At 36.8% G+C, this 19,112-nt stretch overlaps 1 protein-coding gene across 1 annotated transcript; it reads left to right on the forward strand.

Annotated features, from left to right (window-relative positions):
• The first annotated feature begins 6,185 nt into the window (after window positions 1–6,185).
• On the forward strand, window positions 6,186–17,579 carry PTGS2 (prostaglandin-endoperoxide synthase 2). The gene is made up of 10 exons (XM_026703243.2): window positions 6,186–6,380; window positions 7,853–7,969; window positions 8,404–8,547; window positions 9,983–10,126; window positions 11,058–11,239; window positions 11,877–11,960; window positions 12,188–12,434; window positions 13,182–13,468; window positions 14,257–14,404; window positions 14,957–17,579. The coding sequence occupies exons 1-10, from the start codon at window positions 6,329–6,331 to the stop codon at window positions 15,358–15,360; spliced, it is 1,809 nt and encodes a 602-aa protein (XP_026559028.1). The 5' UTR covers window positions 6,186–6,328; the 3' UTR covers window positions 15,361–17,579.
• The last annotated feature ends 1,533 nt before the right edge of the window (window positions 17,580–19,112 follow it).

Here is a 19,112-nt window from a genome sequence, read left to right on the forward strand (position 1 = left end):
AATGGCCGCCTCAAAGAAGCACTCATCCAGAAAAGAAAGTGCAGGATGAAGTTAAGAAGTGAAAGTTTTGGCTGACCGGGATAAGAAGCAACAACCAAGGTATCCTGGAATTTAAATTTTAAAAAAGATACATCGCTCCCAAAGAAGATTCTGAAGCAGCGAATGAAAGTGAAAAGGGAAAGTTTTTTTTTTTTTTCGCTCTCCTTCCTTACGTTGACAGTGAACAGAGATGAATGAGAAATCAGAAAAACCTGCTTTGGCATCAAGAGGTAATTAAACTAGATAATTAAATGTCAAGGGGACAATAAGAGTTTCTGAACATTAAAAAAAAAATTTTTTTTTTGCTGTAAGTGGGAAGGGAGAGGAAAAGAATAAGAGTAGGATTTGGAAGGAGGAGACTGCCTGGAATTTAAAAGAATCTGATTAAATTCTAACAAGACTTCTAAAAGATACATCTTAACTGGAACTTTGTAACTAAATAGTAACCCCAGGAAGAGAAAGTGAAAAAAGAAGAAAGTGTTAAAAGAAACAGCTTGTGTGTATTTGGATTGCTTGGTGACTTTGGGACTTTTGGAAATTATATTTGAATGACTAAAAACCCTTGGGTGGTTGTTTGAAATTTTTTTTACAATGGCATCACTTGTGGATGAACTGAAAATGGAATTTAAAAAATATAAAGAAGAGGAACAAGAAGGGAAGGGCTCTCTTGGCTCTGTTTTTCAATTCTTAGAAATGGCGATTTGTACCTATGAGAAACTACAAGAAAAGACTGCGCAACAAAAAGATTGGAACAAAGAAGAAGCCATCTTTGACGAACAAGTAACTTTACTTAGGAAAGAAGGGGGAAAGGGGGAAAGAGAATGGAGACTTTAAGACCCCAAAAAACAACCAAAAAGGGAAAAATAAGGTGAAAAGTGGATATAATGTTAGAAAGCAACAGAAAAGGGGAACACAGGAGAGGGAAATGGGGGTGGAGAGACAAGGGGGTAAAAAGGGCAGAGAGAAGAAGCAAGGGAGGGAGGGAGGGAAGAGAAGCTACAAAGGTGTGGAGCAAGATGTAAAGAAACAGGACTTATTTAGAGATAATGGGTAAAAATTTAACTGAAAAAGTGATTCTGCAAAGGTACATAAGATTGTATTGTTATATTTGTATAATAATGTTAGAAAATTGGAAACAACATCTGATTAAAAAATGGGATAAAATACTCAGTGTAATTCAGTGAAACTTTTGTGAATAAAATAAATGAAATGAAATAAATGAGAGAATTGAACTAGGAAGGAATGGGAACATTTTAATGATACAATGTTTTAAAATATGACTGAAGTGGGGGGGGGAGTAACTATGGAAATTTTGTAAGCGTTCCCATATGTATGATACTTATTTGAAAAGTAATGTGTAAAATGTTTAAGATTTAAATGAATACTAATATTAACAATAGATTTGAATTGGTATGGATTGTTGTTTTAATTATATTATATATTTATAATTTTTTCTCTTTTTAAAATATAGTGTGTAACTTTAGAATGTACTAAGCAGAATCCGAATGGAAGTTATGTATTATACTAAGTGTTATAAATTTAGGGGAAAGATATAAAGGCATCATACTCCAATCAGTGATTACAGGAAAAATTTTGTTTAATGAGAAAAGATAATAGACAGCTGGAAACAGGACAGACAAAGAATATAAGTATAATGATCTGAATTGAGATGAAATAAATAAAATTAAGAAAATTAAAAGAGGGGAGAAGCTATATAGAAAATGTAGAATGGTAATAAGATATGGAATGGTATATAAAATGAACATGAATTTGAATTTGTGTATGTATGAAGAGATGTAACCCGGGATCAAGCTGCTTTCAAAAAAGATGTTTTATGTTTTTATGTTTTATGTTTTGTTTGTTTATGTTTGTTTTTAAAAATCAATACAAAATTTATAAAAAAAATGGGACCCTGTTCCTATAGCAAAGAAGTGGTTACAGGCACATCATCACACAGCTGATGATGCTCGTGTTAAACACAAGAAAACTGTAACTTGGGACGATAATAGAAAAGCAATTTGGGAGTACTTTAAATAAGTTTTATTGTTTTTCGTAAAGTTTTGTTATGTAATAGTTTTTGATTAATATTTTTAAATGTTGTAACAATATAGTTTTGTGTACCTTTTTATTATTTAATTATTAAAGACATGACATAATAAACTACCTTTTGTTTCGATATATCTTTTTTAATACTTAGTCATTAGGGCAAAGAAGTGATGATGAGTTGGCCATGCCCAGCCCTCTGCAGCCCTCCCTGTAGCTCCCCAGGCCTCACCTTGCCCTCCCTGTAGTTCCTCGTAGCTGCCTGAGCCTTGCTGTGCCTGCCCCGTAGCTCCTCATAGCTGCCAGGGCATTGCCCAGTCCTCCCCATAGCTCCTCATAGCTGCCTGAGCCTCACCTTGCCCTCCCTGTAACTCCTCATAGCTGCCCAAGCCTCACCTTGCCCTCCCCGTAGCTCCCGTAGCTCCTCGTAGCTGCCCGAGCCTCGCCTTACCCTCCCTGTAGCTCTTCGTAGCTGCCTAAGCCTCGCCTTGCCCTCCCAGGCCTTGGAAACTGGTAAAAAACACTTCCTAAGCAATTGGCCGCTAAGGGAGGACCTGGTCATTAAGAGAGGACCACTTAAATTTGGGTTGCCAGTCACATGGCCACGTGTCCATGCCCACCCCAGTCACATGACCACCTAGCCATGCCAAGTCAGCAAGCCACTCCCACCCATGACATGACCACCTAACCACACCCACAAATTAGGCCATGCCCATAGAACCGGTTGTTAAGAAATTTGAATCCCACCCCGGTTAGCTTCCAAGTCAGATCAGGTAGGCTTAGATGCCACATATTTTATATCAGCTTATAGATGTGTGGAGAATACAACCTGTGTAACTCCAAGAATTCACAACATGGCCAAAGGAATTATTTTTACAGCATACCTTGAGGCGCTATGATGAGGAAATCTTTTCAAAATAGCATTAGATACTTCCTCAAATGTACTCTGTGCATGTAAATATTTAATTGGGAGTTTTCACCAAAATCTATATGCTGTCTGCCTCAAACAGGAGAGGGAAAATGCACAAATAAGAGGTCTCCACGTTAAATATCTTAACTCACTGCATATTTTTTAAAATTGGCCAGGTTTGCATATGCTACTTAGTCAGGATAATTAGTTTTGTCTTCATTTTTGGTGTCTGTGATGACCCAGGGTGGGATACAAAACAAACACAGTCACAAAAACCCAGTGAAGCCCTTTTTATTCTTTCACTTTGCCTCCAAGCTCCAAATATCCTTGATGGAAGACAAAAAACTCCCACACAAAGAGTTAAAAGGAGGAGGAAAAAAGCAACACAATACCAGGCAAGATAAGGCTGGAGGCGGTCCGCAGATAACAGAACACACACTGGGAAGGGCACTAAACTCAGAAAGAAATCATAAAACTAGAGATAATTCCATGTTTTGTTTCCATCGTTCAGTAGACATGTCCTTCCTCTTATTCAGTTGTCACAGCTGCAGCCCATGAAGAGGATCAAGGCCCTCTCCTTCCAAGTAGACCAATCTCTCCCTTATCCTCTCCTCCCTGTATGCCCTAGGATGGGCCTGGGTCCTCCTCTGACTGCCCAAGCTGGAATCTGCCCTTCCCCAGCCTCTTCCACAACCTCCAGAGCCACACTTCCACTCCCTATCACCTGTTCCTCCTCTCCCTCAGAGTCAGTCTCCACCATGGGCATGATAGTATCAATCTAGCCATTGTGATTGTTTAATGGCCTTTAATTCAGGCCATTAAATTAGTCATATGGGGACTTATTCAACAAACTATAACTTTGTATGTCATGTAACTCAGCTGTTGTATTCATATTCATGATTGGGGTTTAAATGCTTAAATAACAGTTAAGAAGGGAGAAAGAGAAAGAAAGAGAAGTAGCATCTGGCTAGACAGCTGAGACAGGCTTCAGCTTGTATTGCCTTTTGCCAATCTGAGTGTACTGCTCCACTTTGTAACTCCAAGCACGATTACATATATGCTCTAGTACCTTTTTTTTTCTACTGTGTTCCCTTTGTCTCTTCTCCAGCATGAAACAGGCTTAACTGTGTGTTCAAATGTTGCTTTTTTCTTTATTCCAAAAATAATCCAAGGGCTGTAATCATTGGTTAAGCTTTGTCACCATTCTCAGAAACAAGTCCATTGTAGGAGGAGAGTCATGGTAGTTTATGATGGGGAAAAATAACAAAGGCTGGTAGCATATTTTCTAAATAGCCACTTTATGAAAAGGCATAGGTTTTGAGCTGTAAGTTATCTCAACAGAGTCTCTATAAGAATCTAGCTTATGCATTCCCATAAAATGAATAGCTGCAAATGGAAGAAACTTTCAATGGTGGGATTCAAATTTTTTTACTACCGGTTCTGTGGGCGTGGCAGGGGAAGGATACTGTAAAATCTCCAGTCAGAGGTGGTATTTGCTGGTTCTCCGAACTATTCAAAATTTCCGCTACCGGTTCTCCAGAACTGGTCACAACCTGCTGAATACCCACCTCTGAAACTCGAGTAACTGCAGTGAGTTGAAAAAGAGCCAAAATGTCCAAGTCGCCAATAGGAAATTAATATGTTGGCATCCTTTTTTTTTGCTGATTCAAAGTTTCTCTCAGAAGTGGGGGAAAACCCGAATGACTAGTGGAGAGTCAACTCGCACAGTAATGATTTTGTGATTGCACCAACAACCCATTTTTAAATCTCCAGATATGTCCACCGACTTCCCAATTGGGGAGAATTGTCTTATTTTAAACTTTTCTTATTTTCTTGTAAGTAAGGGGAAACAGAAAACTATGAATCCCTCCATGGCTGTTCCAACACCTCTGGAAGGAAGTGTTTACAAAATGTATGACCACATTTAAGCCCAACATTTCTGTTGTTAAGTCAAACATTTGTTAAATGAGTTTTGCTCCATTTTATGATTTTTCTTGCCAGAGTTGTTAAGTGAATCACTGCAGTTAGTAAAGTTGTAACACAGTTGTTAAGTGAAACTGCTTTCCCCGTTGACTTTGCTTCTCAGGTGACAAAAGGGAAATCACATAAATACAAAATTCAGTTGCCAAGCATGGGGGTGCTGCAATGATTGTTAAGTGTGGAAAAACTGCCATAAGTCGCTTTTTTGTCTGCACTTTGAACGGTCACTAAATGAAGTGTTGGAAGTCAAGGACTACCTATATATGGTCACAAGAAGGTTGTGTGACACCTAGGCGTTCTTTAAGAACACAAACGAAACAGAAAATTGGTTTTATTTTGGTTTAAAACCAAGTAAATAATCCTTGGTTGCTCCAAGGTTCCCTTGACAATACCAGCGTGTCTCGAAATAAGGAATGTCGACCATTAAAAAGAAAGAAACAGCGCGCTGCTGCAAGCGGCTGAAATCTCGCACCGGAAGCGGTAGAGGGAAAAAATGGTTCTTTCTCGTCAGCCGAGGAAAAACGGGGAAAGAAAAGAGAAACCGAGCTGCGGGAAAGCCACCCTGCGCTTTGTCACTTGGCAAAGCAAGTAGTGCTTTATTAGTGGCCACATAATTTTGCAATGTAAAGGGTGTCTGAGGATGATGAAGGGAAGCGAATGAGGCGAAGAGCAGCGACGGAGCAAAGGCTGCCCCGGTTCCTTGAAGGGCAGGTAAAGCTTGGGGCAAACGTAGAAAAAGCCGTCGGATCAACGAAGGGACGCTCTCTAGGCACGAGAGAGCGATTCCGAGCGAGGATTTCGAGCGCAGCAGACGGCAGCCCCGAACTGGGCGTGCGAAGTCGGCGACAAACAAAACTTCGGCTTTCCCTAGCGGCCCGAAGGAGGGCTTGACTCTCCCCGCGGCGAGCCGGGGGAAGGGGGACGCGGGAAGGAAGTGGCACGTTCGTTGCGTGCCGTTTCCCAAGTCTTCCCACTTGCAACTTTTTTTTTTTTTTCACCACCCCACCACCACCCACCCACCCCTGGATTTGGCAGCCGCTCGGAGAGGAGGAGGGGAAGCTTACTTTGATGGAAATCACCTGAGGAAAATCCCATCCCAAAACAAGTATTCCACCCTATACCCAATTTGCGTATGAAGGGCGGTCCCCGGAAGCCTTCCGGGAAGGACTTGAGTCACCGAAGGAGCATAAAGGCAGAAGGAGATCCGGATCGCATCCAGAGTCACGTCGAGCTGAATAGTTTTCGCGCGGCGGCGACGGAGAAACTTCCCCTGAGTAGGAAAGTTCAGGAGAAGTTAAGGAGTTAAGGAGAAGTTAAGTGGACGCCGACTTGGCTGTTTTCTGCCCCAAATTGGACATGGTTGTTCCAGCCCTGTTTTTCTTTTCTCTCTTGGCTTTCAGTCAAGCAGGTTAGTATTCCTATTTATTTTATTTTTTTTGGACGATTTTTTTCTTCTTTCCCTATTGTTGGCTTTCTCTTTTGACGTCTACCAAAGCTTTCCAAGGGCATGGTTTTTATTTTATTTTTAATTTTACTCCTGATGACTTTTAACTTTATGCAGAAATAAAGGTTGAGGGAATCTCTTACCTTTTTAAAAAAGGGGGTACAAAGGGTTGTTTGATGGCGAGTGCCACAGAATGTCGATCCTAAAATGTACAAGTGAACTTGATATTTAGTGGGATTTGCTCAAGTGTAAATAGGTATACCGGGTTTGGGGAATTCACGATCTTTATAGATGCAGGGCTCAGCCCTGTGAGAAAGATGCATTTTCTGTTATTTAAATATCTTTCTGACATAACAAAATTGCTAATTTTCTGACAAAATATGTTAAAAGTAGAAATGGAAATGTTTCTGGAAGAGGATGCAACAAGGAGTAACAAACACAGCTTTTCCCTCATATTTCCTGACCCTTTGAATCTCTATTTTAATATGTTTGGCACATATTGGTATGAGAAATGTTACCCAGCCAAGAGCCATCTCAACAGAATACAGATAGGTGCTTGACTTTCTTAAGCAGCCTGTGATCCTTTCTTATAGGGAGACTAAACTATGATTGTCCCGCATCATTTTCTGCACCCCTAAGTTAGCTTGGCTTCCTCTGATGTTGGGAGACACTGTCCTCCCTACTAGTGCTGAAATTAATATTCAGCCGTTTTACCTATTTCACTACAGTGCATAGAGCTTAACGGTAGAGCATAAGCATTTCATCACAAAACTTCCAGGATCAATTGTTGGCATCTCAAATAAGGCTGCAAAGTGCTTTAGAGGAAAAGTCTCAATAGCACTAACTAGCCCCTTTGCGGACCCAGTATGATATAATGGTTAACATTTTAATCTCTAGTGTGGAAAAATCCAACTTCAAGTCCATCCTCAATCCTGGGTAATTTTGGGCAAGTTATGCTCCCTTACCGCAACTGTGTTGGGGATGGGGAAAAAGATTGGAAAAAGATAGGAAGATAGGAAGAAATGTATACCATCTAATGTTCCTAAAGGCAAGGCAGAATGTAAATCTAAAACATATCATCTTAATACAACTATCACTGGAAAAGCAAAGCATGTTCAAGTATTTAATAATGTAGCTTACAACTCACAGTCTATGGTAGCCTTCTCCTCCCCCTTCTCCAGTCACAAACCACTTTTGGGACCTTTTGGTATTTTGACATTTTAAATATTGGCTGCTGAAACAAGTTATCCTGTGGCTTTTTGTGCCTTGGATGAGGTTTGTCAATCTCAATGGTGTAGCAAAATGCTTCATAAATCAAATGTGATATGATGGTATTGAATGAGAAGGATTTATGTATTTGCACGGATGGAACTAATTTAATGGGACTTTACAGGATTTTAGCTCAAACTGCTTCATATGTTTTAATTCTATTTTAGCCAATCCTTGCTGTTCAAATCCATGCCAAAATCGAGGTTTTTGCATGACAAAAGGTTTTGATCAATATGAATGTGACTGTACACGGACTGGTTTTTATGGAGAAAATTGCACTAAACGTATGTATTTCTGAAAATATAATTGATATAATGAATTTATTTATTTTTTAAACATAACCTTTATAGAATATGGCTGGGAAGATTAAGGATAGACTTCTTTTTAAGTGTCTGAAAATATGATTCCTATCAATGTAGCCTAAGGCAGTGTTCAGTGGTAAAGTTGTACTATATTTAAAGGTTAAGGGAGGTATGTTGGGAAGGTTTTAATCATTTGTAATTAAGCAAACAAAATACATAGGCTCAAGCGTACAGTCTATAACTTTCATGAATTTCATGATGATGTTGACAAATCAAGGATGCATTTCTTTTCAACTAATCTGCGAAAGAAATATTGAGAAATGCTAGTGTAGATAGTACTAAATTACTGTATATCTTGCAATCACTTAATAAAAGACTGTTTCCTAATACATTTTGTTTTTATACTTTTTATGCAGCGGAATTTTATACTTGGCTCAGACTTAAGTTGAAGCCTTCTCCAGACACAGTACACTATATACTCACACACTTCAAAGGTATATGGGATATAATCAACAACATTCCATTCCTCCACAATGCCATAATGAGATACATTCTAATGTGTAAGTCTTCCAAGTCTATTACATTGCTCGTACTGGCTAATCTTGTTTTTGTATACTTGGAAATTAGACTTAATGCAATTCAGTGAGTTTCTTAAATCTTGAGTTCCTTAAGTAAGGAAGGTTGTAATCCTAATCATATCTGTAGCAATTTCTCCCCTTTAGAGCATTTATGCATTGATTAAAATTCTAATTAAAAACTGGTCATGGCATTTGACAAAGTTACAGGAAATTGAAATTCTGTTTTTTTTAAATATGTTTGATATAATTTGTTATCATTTTGTAAGCCACCCAGACTTGCTGCAACAGTGGTATGGGTGGCATAAAATTTTTAATAAATAATAAATGATCCTCTTTAAATAGAATGTTAAGTAAATATTTATAAATCTTAAAAAGAAACAAAAATAGAAAAGAAAAATACAAGTATAATAAAAAATACATAAAGTAGTGACTTAATCATATCTAGTATAAACAACTCAAGTTATCACCTTCTCTTAAAATATACCAATGGTCTCTTCTTCCCATATCTTATTTCTTATCAATTCTTACAGCCTTATCCTTCAATCCTGGTAAGCAAAATTCCATTGAGGATTAACAGAGATAACACACACACACACACACACACTGTGTGTGTGTGTGTATGTGTGTAACCTTCCTCAAATAAACAAATCCATCCTTTTATTTCTAGCAATCTTGATATTTAGTCCATTCAAATAACATATTAAATAACTTATTTCTTTTTATTATTCTTTGCCCTTTCTCACCAAAGGAGCCACAAGTAGTACAAAAATCCAGTTTGCTAGCACCTCTTCATTCTAGTGAAGTCATGGGCTCCATTTTTCAGAGTCCCGTCTTCAATTTGCATTTTTCTTTCCTGGAAATGAAAAATAAAAATGCTGTTAAAACTCTTATAGGAGGAAGTCTGAAAAATAAACAGTATTTAAACTCTAGCAACATTTATAGACTAAGTGCTTGAACTGAGTCTGAATCAGTGCATCTAAATAAAATCTATTAGCATAATATGTGAGTACAGAATATCCTGTTCAGTGATTTAAACAACTTCTAGAAGATATTTCTGTAATCCTACACAAAATTATCTGCAGTTGGGTTGAGAATATATGTACAGTCTCTGTGTATTATCAAGAAATATACAGCTGGTAGAAGAAGGTTTAGTGTGTTGCCAGTTGCTTTCCCTTTGTCTGAAACCTATTTAAGCCCCTTTATAAAATTGTAAGATATTATATCTAATTTACTGACAGCAAAGCTTAGGCTGAACAACTGCATTATTGAAACTTGTAAAGTCAAGAGAGATGAAACCAAAATATATTTTTTTCATCTTATTGGGACATACTTTTAAAAATTTATGTATGAGATAATGTATGGGTGCTTGTTGCAGGTTATATAACATTAAGACATTTTTTCTCATTTCCTCTTTTAGCCAGATCCCATTTAATTGAAAGCCCACCAACCTATAATAGCCATCATGGCTTCAAAAGCTGGGAAGTCTATTCCAATCTTTCCTACTATGCTCGAGCTGTTCCACCAGTGGATCATGACTGCCCTACCCCAATGGGTGTGAAAGGTAAGAAAGGAAAGGAAGGAAGGCAAATTAGTGCATGAAGACTGGAGGAAAAGTGCTTCATCTCATAAATGAAGTGGAATTGGGATCAAATAACCAAAACTGTAAAGTTATAACATAGATCGGGAAATTATAAGATACAAGACTTTTATTAACAGATATTGCTTCCTCATTGTGTGGCTAGAAGGGACTAACAAGTTGTCATGAAACATAAGTAACCGATACCCACATGGAACTTTAAATATTAGGAAAACTCAGATATTAATATAGAATATTTTTTTCCAATGAAATATTATGTCAAACTTGTCAGAGAAATGGGGCATGGGTGACTCTATGAATATATCTGCAGTATTAATCATGGCAACCAAATTCATGCATTTATTTATTTTTCACATTTTTGAACCACCTATTTCATTCAGAGAGAGACTCTAGATTAGGGGTAACAAACTCACATCATCATGGTGGAGTCATGTGACATATCAGGACTTTTTTCCCCTTCGCTAAACCAGATGTGGACATGGCTAAAGCATGACATATCCGGCCCATGGGCCAGGAGTTTGACAGCCCTGCTCTAGATGGTGTACAAAGCTAAAATATAAGAACAGAACACAAAAGTTAAACATTTAAAAAGAGACAGGTATGATTAGTCACTGTTAAAATTAATTGTAAAGCAAAGGGAGAACCATCAGGGCACCAGCCAGCCCCATGGTTGCATGCTCCTGTAGGCTCCCAGAATTAGTCACCATTTGAAACTAAGGCAAGAGACTAAGACAAGCTGTAGCATAATTACGTAGATCAATTCTAATCTGAAAAAAAGTATTGTGTCTCCCCCTTATTGGAATTCCATTTCAGGAAGAAATAGGGATGTTTCAAACTGTAGTTGGCTTTCTTCATCTACAAATGCCAAAAAATAAATGTTTGTTTTATATTTCAGGCAAGAAGGAGCTTCCAGATTCAAAAATGATTGTAGAAAACTTCTTGCTAAGGAGAAAATTCATTCCTGATCCTCAAGGCACAAATGTCATGTTCACCTTCTTTGCCCAGCATTTCACTCACCAGTACTTCAAGACAGATACTCAAAAAGGACCAGGCTTCACAAAAGGTCTTGGACATGGGGTAAGTTTAGTTAGATAAGTTGTAACAAGCAAAAACTTTGTTAAGTGCTGCGTTGAGGATAATTATCTTGGAAATACTGGAGAAGCATTTCTACTGGAGCAGCAGAAATGCAGCAATAAGTAGTACATTTCCTAGGAAGTCTCCCTCAACTAATCTGTTCTCTTTGGGAAGATTGACATGTTTTGTCATCTAATCAGTTCCTCAAAGAATTAAGTTGTTTCATTTCATCCATTCTGATTAGCTGCGCTACATATATTATTCTTGTATCAATTTTTTAATCCAAAAAACTGGCTTTGTCAGCATCTTCTAAGAGCCAGGAATGTCTTTGTGAAAACCATTCACTTTGCATCCTATAAATATAACTTTTATAAATATAGTTAAGCACCTGAAATGTTGAATCCAGCCGAGGTTAATATTGACAGTTTTCAGAATGCTTAACTTGATTTTGCACAAATGTTGCCTGAGATAATGAGATATTGAAATTCCTTTGATTCAAGGGAATTTGCTCTTTTATTGTCCCCTCTCCCAGTACGGTATCATATAGAGATCTAGAACTTTGTAGGCATTATCCCTGGCTGGCATTCACTGTCTTGTTTAAGGACTGATTCTAACTTTTTGTCTTTTGTTCTGTGAACAGGTTGATCTTAGTCACATCTATGGAGAGACTTTGGACAGGCAAATGAAACTAAGACTTTATAAGGATGGAAAGCTAAAATTTCAGGTGGGTTTGTGTTTCCTGGAGAAATTCCTTCAGTTCTATTTGATGTATTGCTGCCCTATAAAGAAAAGACTATTTCAGCTAATGAAAGCAGAAGGCTCAACTCACTAACTTTTCCATCAGTTTACTATTTGAAGTAATATTGAGTAGGCCAGAATTCAATTTTTTTATAAATTGCATCTATGAAAATTCAATTTTCATTTAGTTTTGTTTTTTGTTTTAAATTACAGATGATTGATGGAGAAATGTATCCACCTACTGTGAAAGAAACTCAGGCAGAAATGATCTATCCACCTCATATCCCTGACCACCTGAAGTTTTCTGTAGGACAGGAGGTCTTTGGCTTGGTTCCAGGGCTCATGATGTATGCCACATTGTGGCTCCGGGAACATAATCGGGTCTGTGACATTCTTAAAGGAGAACACCCAGAATGGGATGATGAACGACTATTTCAGACTGCCAGACTAATTTTGACAGGTAATTTAACAAATATTACACATATATCTTTGTGTGAAATCTAAAAAATAATATTATTCAGAAATGTAAAGAGGAGGTTCTGTCAGCATCTACATGCTACAGTAGTTAAGTAGACGTTCATTGTATAAAGCTGGTGTCTAACGCTGAATTGTGAAGGAGCTTTTGAACAAAAAAGTAAAAGTGGATAGATTTCGAGAGTGATCTCAAGTATGCCATCAAAAATGGTTTGGGCAGGGTGAGAAACATATAAATATGTCTCACTCTCTCAAAATAAAAAGGTGTATCTAGAATAGCTATAGAATTTTCAAAGAAAGGGACCAAATAGCTCACTATGTCAGCCAATAGAAAATAATAAGCTCTGGAACTTTGGGGGAATGATAACGGTTGTAGAAAAGAATATGGGAAGGAATCTTTCTCATTATGATGCATTTTTCCGATATCCATGCAACATATGACAATTAATTTGCATTACCTGTCCGAATACCATTTGCTGAAGGAAAACTCCAAAAGATAGTTATTACACCTGTAATCCCTATTTGAACTTCACAGAGCCATGAGAAATATAATGTTAGTCAAGACAGATAATTTCTTAGATTAGCTGGGATTATTTGCTTATTATTTGGCTTATTTACAGTACAGAATTCTGCCAGGCACAAAAGAAACCATTTTGGAAAAGTGGGCTTAGGTATTTGGCGCTGTCAATGAATCTAAACTGCAATGCTCATTTTATTGTGTATTTTCTTAAAGGAGAAACCATCAAGATTGTGATTGAAGACTACGTGCAACATTTAAGTGGATACCATTTCAAACTGAAGTTTGATCCAGAACTTCTCTTCAACCAGAGATTTCAATATCAGAACAGAATAGCAGCAGAGTTCAATACCCTCTACCATTGGCATCCTCTTCTGCCTGATACCTTTCATATCCAAAACCAAGAATATACGTACCAGCAGTTCATGTATAACAATTCCATTATGTTAGAACATGGCCTTTCTCACATGGTGCAGTCTTTCTCCAAACAAAGGGCTGGAAGGGTAAGACTCTTCTCTCCTCTGTCTTCCGCCTTGATCAAAACTGCATTTCAACTGACACAAGGAAACAGACATTTATTTATGTATGCATCTAAACTTCCCAACTTCTATAATAGCATAGCTGTCCTTTGTTAAATCACTGCCATATCTGAAAACCTTTTAAGAACAGAAAAAGAACAGCTCTTTTGATACTTGGTCTGATACTATCTGAAATTTTAATTGAGATAGCTATATGATTCAACCTTATGCTACATATTTAGAATGGCCTTTATATGTAGCATATGCAACAGAGGTCAGCCAGTAGCCTTATGCCAAAGGACACTATTTCATTGTTTCATGTTAGGAACATAGAAAAGTATCCTCCTTTTATGCAAAGGAGGATGCTCTCAGCTTCTGCTTCAAAACACATGAGGAAATGTTCCATTTGTTTACTCATTCCACATATAAAACTAGATATCCGCTAAAAGAGTTTCAACTATCTGTTGTTTTTAATAAACCAGATCTGAGTATGTGTAAAATCCTAACTCATTTCTCTTTGAAAACTAGACTTTGGTAATTTTCAGAGGTAATGCAAATATGTGACTGAAAGTAGCCAAACCAGTTTAATTTAGAAAATAGACAGACATATACTAACTTATATTATCTTTCCTATTCCATACTTATTTTTCTTTGAGAGCAAGAGATCAATAAGCATAACAACCTTTACATGAATAACACTGTTTTCTCTGGCCTAATATAATTCACACCATGTCTTTTATTATGATTTTTCATATTATTATTTTTGCCAACAGGTAGCTGGAGGTAGGAATGTTCCTGCTGTAGTGCAGAAAGTAGCTAAAGCTTCCATTGATCAAAGCCGGCAGATGAGGTACCGATCCTTGAACGAATACCGAAAGTTCTTTATGCTGAAACCTTTCACGTCATTTGAAGAACTTACTGGTAAGTCATGGATGCAAGCAAGCAAGCATGTGTGTACCTCAAAGGTAGATCTTGTGTCCCCAGTCTAATTCTTTGCCTCGCCAACTGAGGAAAGGGTACACAACCTAGAAAGCTTCACTACAGATTGCCATTGAATTATGACTTTTAATCAACGGGGAAGTTGATTAAACTGAGAGTTTCACTGAGAGTTGCAAATACACAGACTTATAATATTAGCTACATTAACTTTAATAATGAAATACCCATCTCTGCAATGGTTTAAAGCAGATTGTGACCCTGGGTTAGGAAGAATTGCACCACTGTTTTTTTAAGGGATGGAAGTAGCAGGTCCATTGGGTTCAACTATCCTCTGTGCTGACTCACCAAGATTAAAATGCAATATTGAAACAATACATTTTATTTTATCAAATTTATAAATAAAAAAATGCGCAATGTATCATGTAAAAAACAAAAGAGTAAAAATAAGCTAATGATTTCTACTTTTAAAAGAAACACGTACAGATCAAGAAAAAAGAGTTTCTTTTGTACTGAATACAGATACCTTTATTACAGGTGAAAAAGAAATGGCTGCAGAACTTGAAGAACTTTATGGAGACATTGATGCTATGGAGTTATACCCTGCTCTTCTTATTGAAAAGCCACGTCCCGGAGCCATCTTTGGTGAGACCATGATAGAACTTGGCGCTCCGTTCTCCTTGAAAGGTCTTCTGGGAAATGTCATCTGCTCACCTGAATACTGGAAGCCAAGTACTTTCGGGGGTACAGTGGGCTTTGACATCGTGAATACAGCCTCACTCCAAAGCCTTGTTTGCAATAATGTGAAGGGCTGCCCTGGCACAGCTTTCCATGTCCTCAGCTCTGAAACATTGGCAACAAATAATGTCAGTGCATCCAGCAGGTCGATGGATGAAATCACCCCTGCTGTACTTCTCAAAGAACGGTCAACTGAATTGTAGAGGGGAGTGGGAATCACTATTGGTGTATATTTATTTATTAATTTATTTATATAACAATATTTATTTATATTTCAATCAAAGCTGCCATGGAACTCTGTATATTTTCCTGTGCATTGGCATTTAATTCAGGGCGTCTGACTTGAAGGGGTTCTTGCTTTGGTTCGCAGGACAGGTTCTCTTCATTCCTCATTATATCTTCTGTACCTCAATGAGATATGTGAGATATTCCAAAATGGATCAAGGATCACAGTTTTGCTGCTTTAAACACAACAATTTGAGTGTGGTTTTTTTTTTTTTCAACATGACATTATGATGGTAAAGCAGGTTAAGTGTTATTAATTCAACACTGAAAAAGGGTTTAACTAGTTAACTTCTTCAAGAAGGGCCTTACCAAATGAATTGGAAATAGAAAAGTAGGGAGTTATGCACTTTTACAATATTGTTGACCAAAAAAATTATGATATGTCTAAACTGGACTCTGTTAACTGATAGAAAATCAGGGAGCAGAAAATGAATTTTATATGACAAACTGTAAGATTTTGAAAACAGAATTTTTTACAACCCAATTTCATTTCCTGCATAGTCTTATCTCAATTAAGCAAAAGAATGATCCTCTTCCCTTAAATAAAAGGCATTGCTTTTTTATTCAGTTCCTATATATTGCCTTACCAAATGAATAGGAACAAGTAACCCCACCAAAATACAGTTTGTTTTTTAGTGTTTTCAAATCTGTCATCCGAATCCTTTTTTATTTTCAGAAACTGAAAGAAAATTGCCCAGTTCCCGTAAAACTCAACTTTTACATTAAACAGTTCAATAGTTATCCAATGATCAGACATTAAGTCATTTTTCTCTTAAATTTGCCATCAGGTTTCCATAGAGTATGTGGTAACTCTCTTTTTATTTTCCTATATCATGGTGGGATAGAGCCTATCTCCCATAGGGGCGAAGGTGAGTTCTGGATAATCCACTCTTGTTGGATTTCAGCATGATTTTGAAATCTAGAATCTCTCTTAGCATTGCACTTTATGCAAAGAAAGCCAGTTCAACATTAACACCTTAACACTACATTTTGTGTAATATTATTTTGAGTGTTCAAGTAGATTATAGATTCTGCAGTTGACTTATAACTTGAAAAAATGCAGTTATTTTGTAACATGTTTGTTAAATGTTAAATAAGCTGAAGAAATATTGAAATCTAATAGCATCTAATACACTACTTGCTAAGAATTTTATCTTTTGGAGGGAAAATAGTACCCAACTTTGATAGTATTTGTGGAGATTCTTTTTGAAAGATGAAAGGGAAAAATATTGCTGGCTGGAACAAGAAATTCAGGATCACCAAAGAGTACCATTAGGGTGCTCTTAATAAAGTCTTGTTAGTGTTATATCACTGTAACTTACAGAGTAGAATCTCTAACAAATTATGTTGAACTATTTGCATTTTTCTTAAGACAATACAGTCTTACTTAAATTGGTCACCTATGTATCTTTAGGTTTCCTGTAGCTATGATTTTTTCTAGTTGTCTTTTCTTCAGCAACATGGTTTCCTGCCCTTTCTTGAACTGAATGTTTAATATTTTCCCTTAGTGCTTCTTCTTGATCAGTGTTGCCTCTTTTTATCCGTTTGTCTTTCATTGCTTTGTTTGTTCTTCATACCTTTTATGCAGTACTTGTATTATATAAATGCTATATAACTGGTACTACACTGTAAATACTATGCTACAGAATCATGCTCTTTCTGCATTTGTTCAATGTATTTATCAAGCAGATTAGTTTGCTTTTATAATAGGTTTCCATTTCTTCTAGGGGAAAAAAAAGATCCCAAGAAAACTAATTTATCTCAGCAAGCTGGTCTTGGTTGGGTGTTTAGATTATAGCTGCTTGAAAGCCAAGATGTTGACTTTTTTTGTATACGATTAAATCTGCTGGATTTGAAGTGTATATTTATTCAATATTTTTACTTAATTCTTCCGTTCCCAGAACATTTTATAAAAACAAGAGACAAAATAATTCAGTTTAACAACTGAACAATTTAAATAAGTTCTATGCAGGAATTTTTTTTTTTTTTCGAATTGTAGCCATTTTAAATGTATTAATGAGAATGAATGTATAATTTATTGATGTAATTATTTAAATCATATTGATATAATTTTAATTATATTTTTTACTTTCACAGTGTGCCTAAAAGTGTCAAAAATAAATTTTAATACTATGCATTTTGAGTTTCTTTTTCTTTTTTTAAAGTATCACAAAAGTGAATTTCAAAATTGATTTTGCAATCACTTAGGAATGGATTGGGAGCCACTAGTTTGGAAAAGATTTCTAACTTAATGATAATTTTTTCCATGAATTCACTCAGAAACTCCGAATGGCACCTCTGTAGATAGAGAAGATTAATTCTAAGTATTAGATGGACATGAAGGATCCACCTCAACTAAGCATCTAGAGATAGGTAGTCCACAGTTTGGAAATACGAATTTAAAATGTTTCTACAGACTTCTATTATCCTGTATTATCCATTAAAATCAATTCCCCCAGTAAAGAAGAATCACAACAGCTTTCCAATGCTTGATAAAAGCTGGGTATTATAAACAACATGTATATATCTAAGTGATGTTGTTTAATAATCTACTCAAGGACCTTGGCCAGCAGGTCTGTAAATCCTGGATCCTCTTTCTTCTTTCAAACACAAGAACTTTTGCTGTAAACTTCTGGGAGTTTTCCAGGAATCCACACAGATTTGTTAATATGACTTCTTGTTTCTTTGATACATAAAATCTCATTCATCTTGAAACTTGAATTCATTTGCATCAGCTTTCCTTCTTTAACTGAAATGCAGCTCTCTCCTAATAGCTCACCAATGGCCAGTTAGGGCTTTGAGGGATCCTTAGTGGTCTCTGAGCTTGGTTGTTTCCTTGAAGATGTTTCATTACCCGAACAATGCTGATGACTAGGACTGATGATGTTAGTTTGGGTAATGAAATATCTGCAAGGAAACAACCTAGTTCAGAGAGCACCAGGGACCTCTCAATTCAATTCTGAGCTATAAATATTCTCCTTTATTGGTTGTTAAGGGCTTTCCTTCTAACTAAAATGGGCCTAAAAATGAAATATGATCCTTTTTGCCATCACCTATTATCACTTTATCTCTCCCCCACCCCCACAAAACATCTACAGCTTTTTCACCTTTCCCTCATGTATCCAAAATGTCTTCCAAAAGCCATTGTTTGTTTTTTTTGGTGGGGGGTGGGGGAGGCATTTCTCAGAAACATCAATTCATTTTTATCTTTTTGCCCGACATTTTCTCTTCAGCTTCTAATGGCTGTTTCGGTATCTTGTTTTGGCAATACATTCAGCATTCAAGACAGCCTTTAGTCTTGTCAAATGTGATGCTTTATCAACATTGCTGCTGGAAGAAAGATTTAAAAATACTCCATCTCTAGTGTACCTTTGTCATTCCTTGATGGAAGAATAAAAACCAAGTCTCCCAGGTTTCTCTGTTGTCCTGTCATTACAACCAGCCTTGAGGTTTTAATAATATATCTATTAACCAACCAAGCCTCATCATGAAGCAAGAAGAACAAATATGCATTGTATAATAAGGATTAGGGCATGGTTTTGGAAGCAGCAATCAAGTGTATTTTATGTGCTCCTGCAGGAAACAGCTGCTGTTATGCAGACTATGAAGTTCTGTGATAGCAATAGCAATAGACTTATATGCTGCTTCATAGTGCTTTTCAGCCAGGGGT

Source organism: Pseudonaja textilis, chromosome 3 (genome assembly GCF_049901715.1).
Source record: "Pseudonaja textilis isolate UNSWEBS1 chromosome 3, rPseTex1.2, whole genome shotgun sequence".
NCBI classification, from domain to species: Eukaryota; Metazoa; Chordata; class Lepidosauria; order Squamata; family Elapidae; genus Pseudonaja; species Pseudonaja textilis.

Coding starts and splice junctions, on each gene's coding strand:
- PTGS2 (XM_026703243.2), top strand. CDS start 6,329: ATGGTTGTTCCAGCCCTGTTTTTCTTTTCTCTCTTGGCTTTCAGTCAA. Junction 8,548..9,982: donor AATGAGATACATTCTAATGT/GTAAGTCTTCCA, acceptor TTCCTCTTTTAG/CCAGATCCCATTTAATTGAA. Junction 11,961..12,187: donor ATGGAAAGCTAAAATTTCAG/GTGGGTTTGTGT, acceptor TTTAAATTACAG/ATGATTGATGGAGAAATGTA.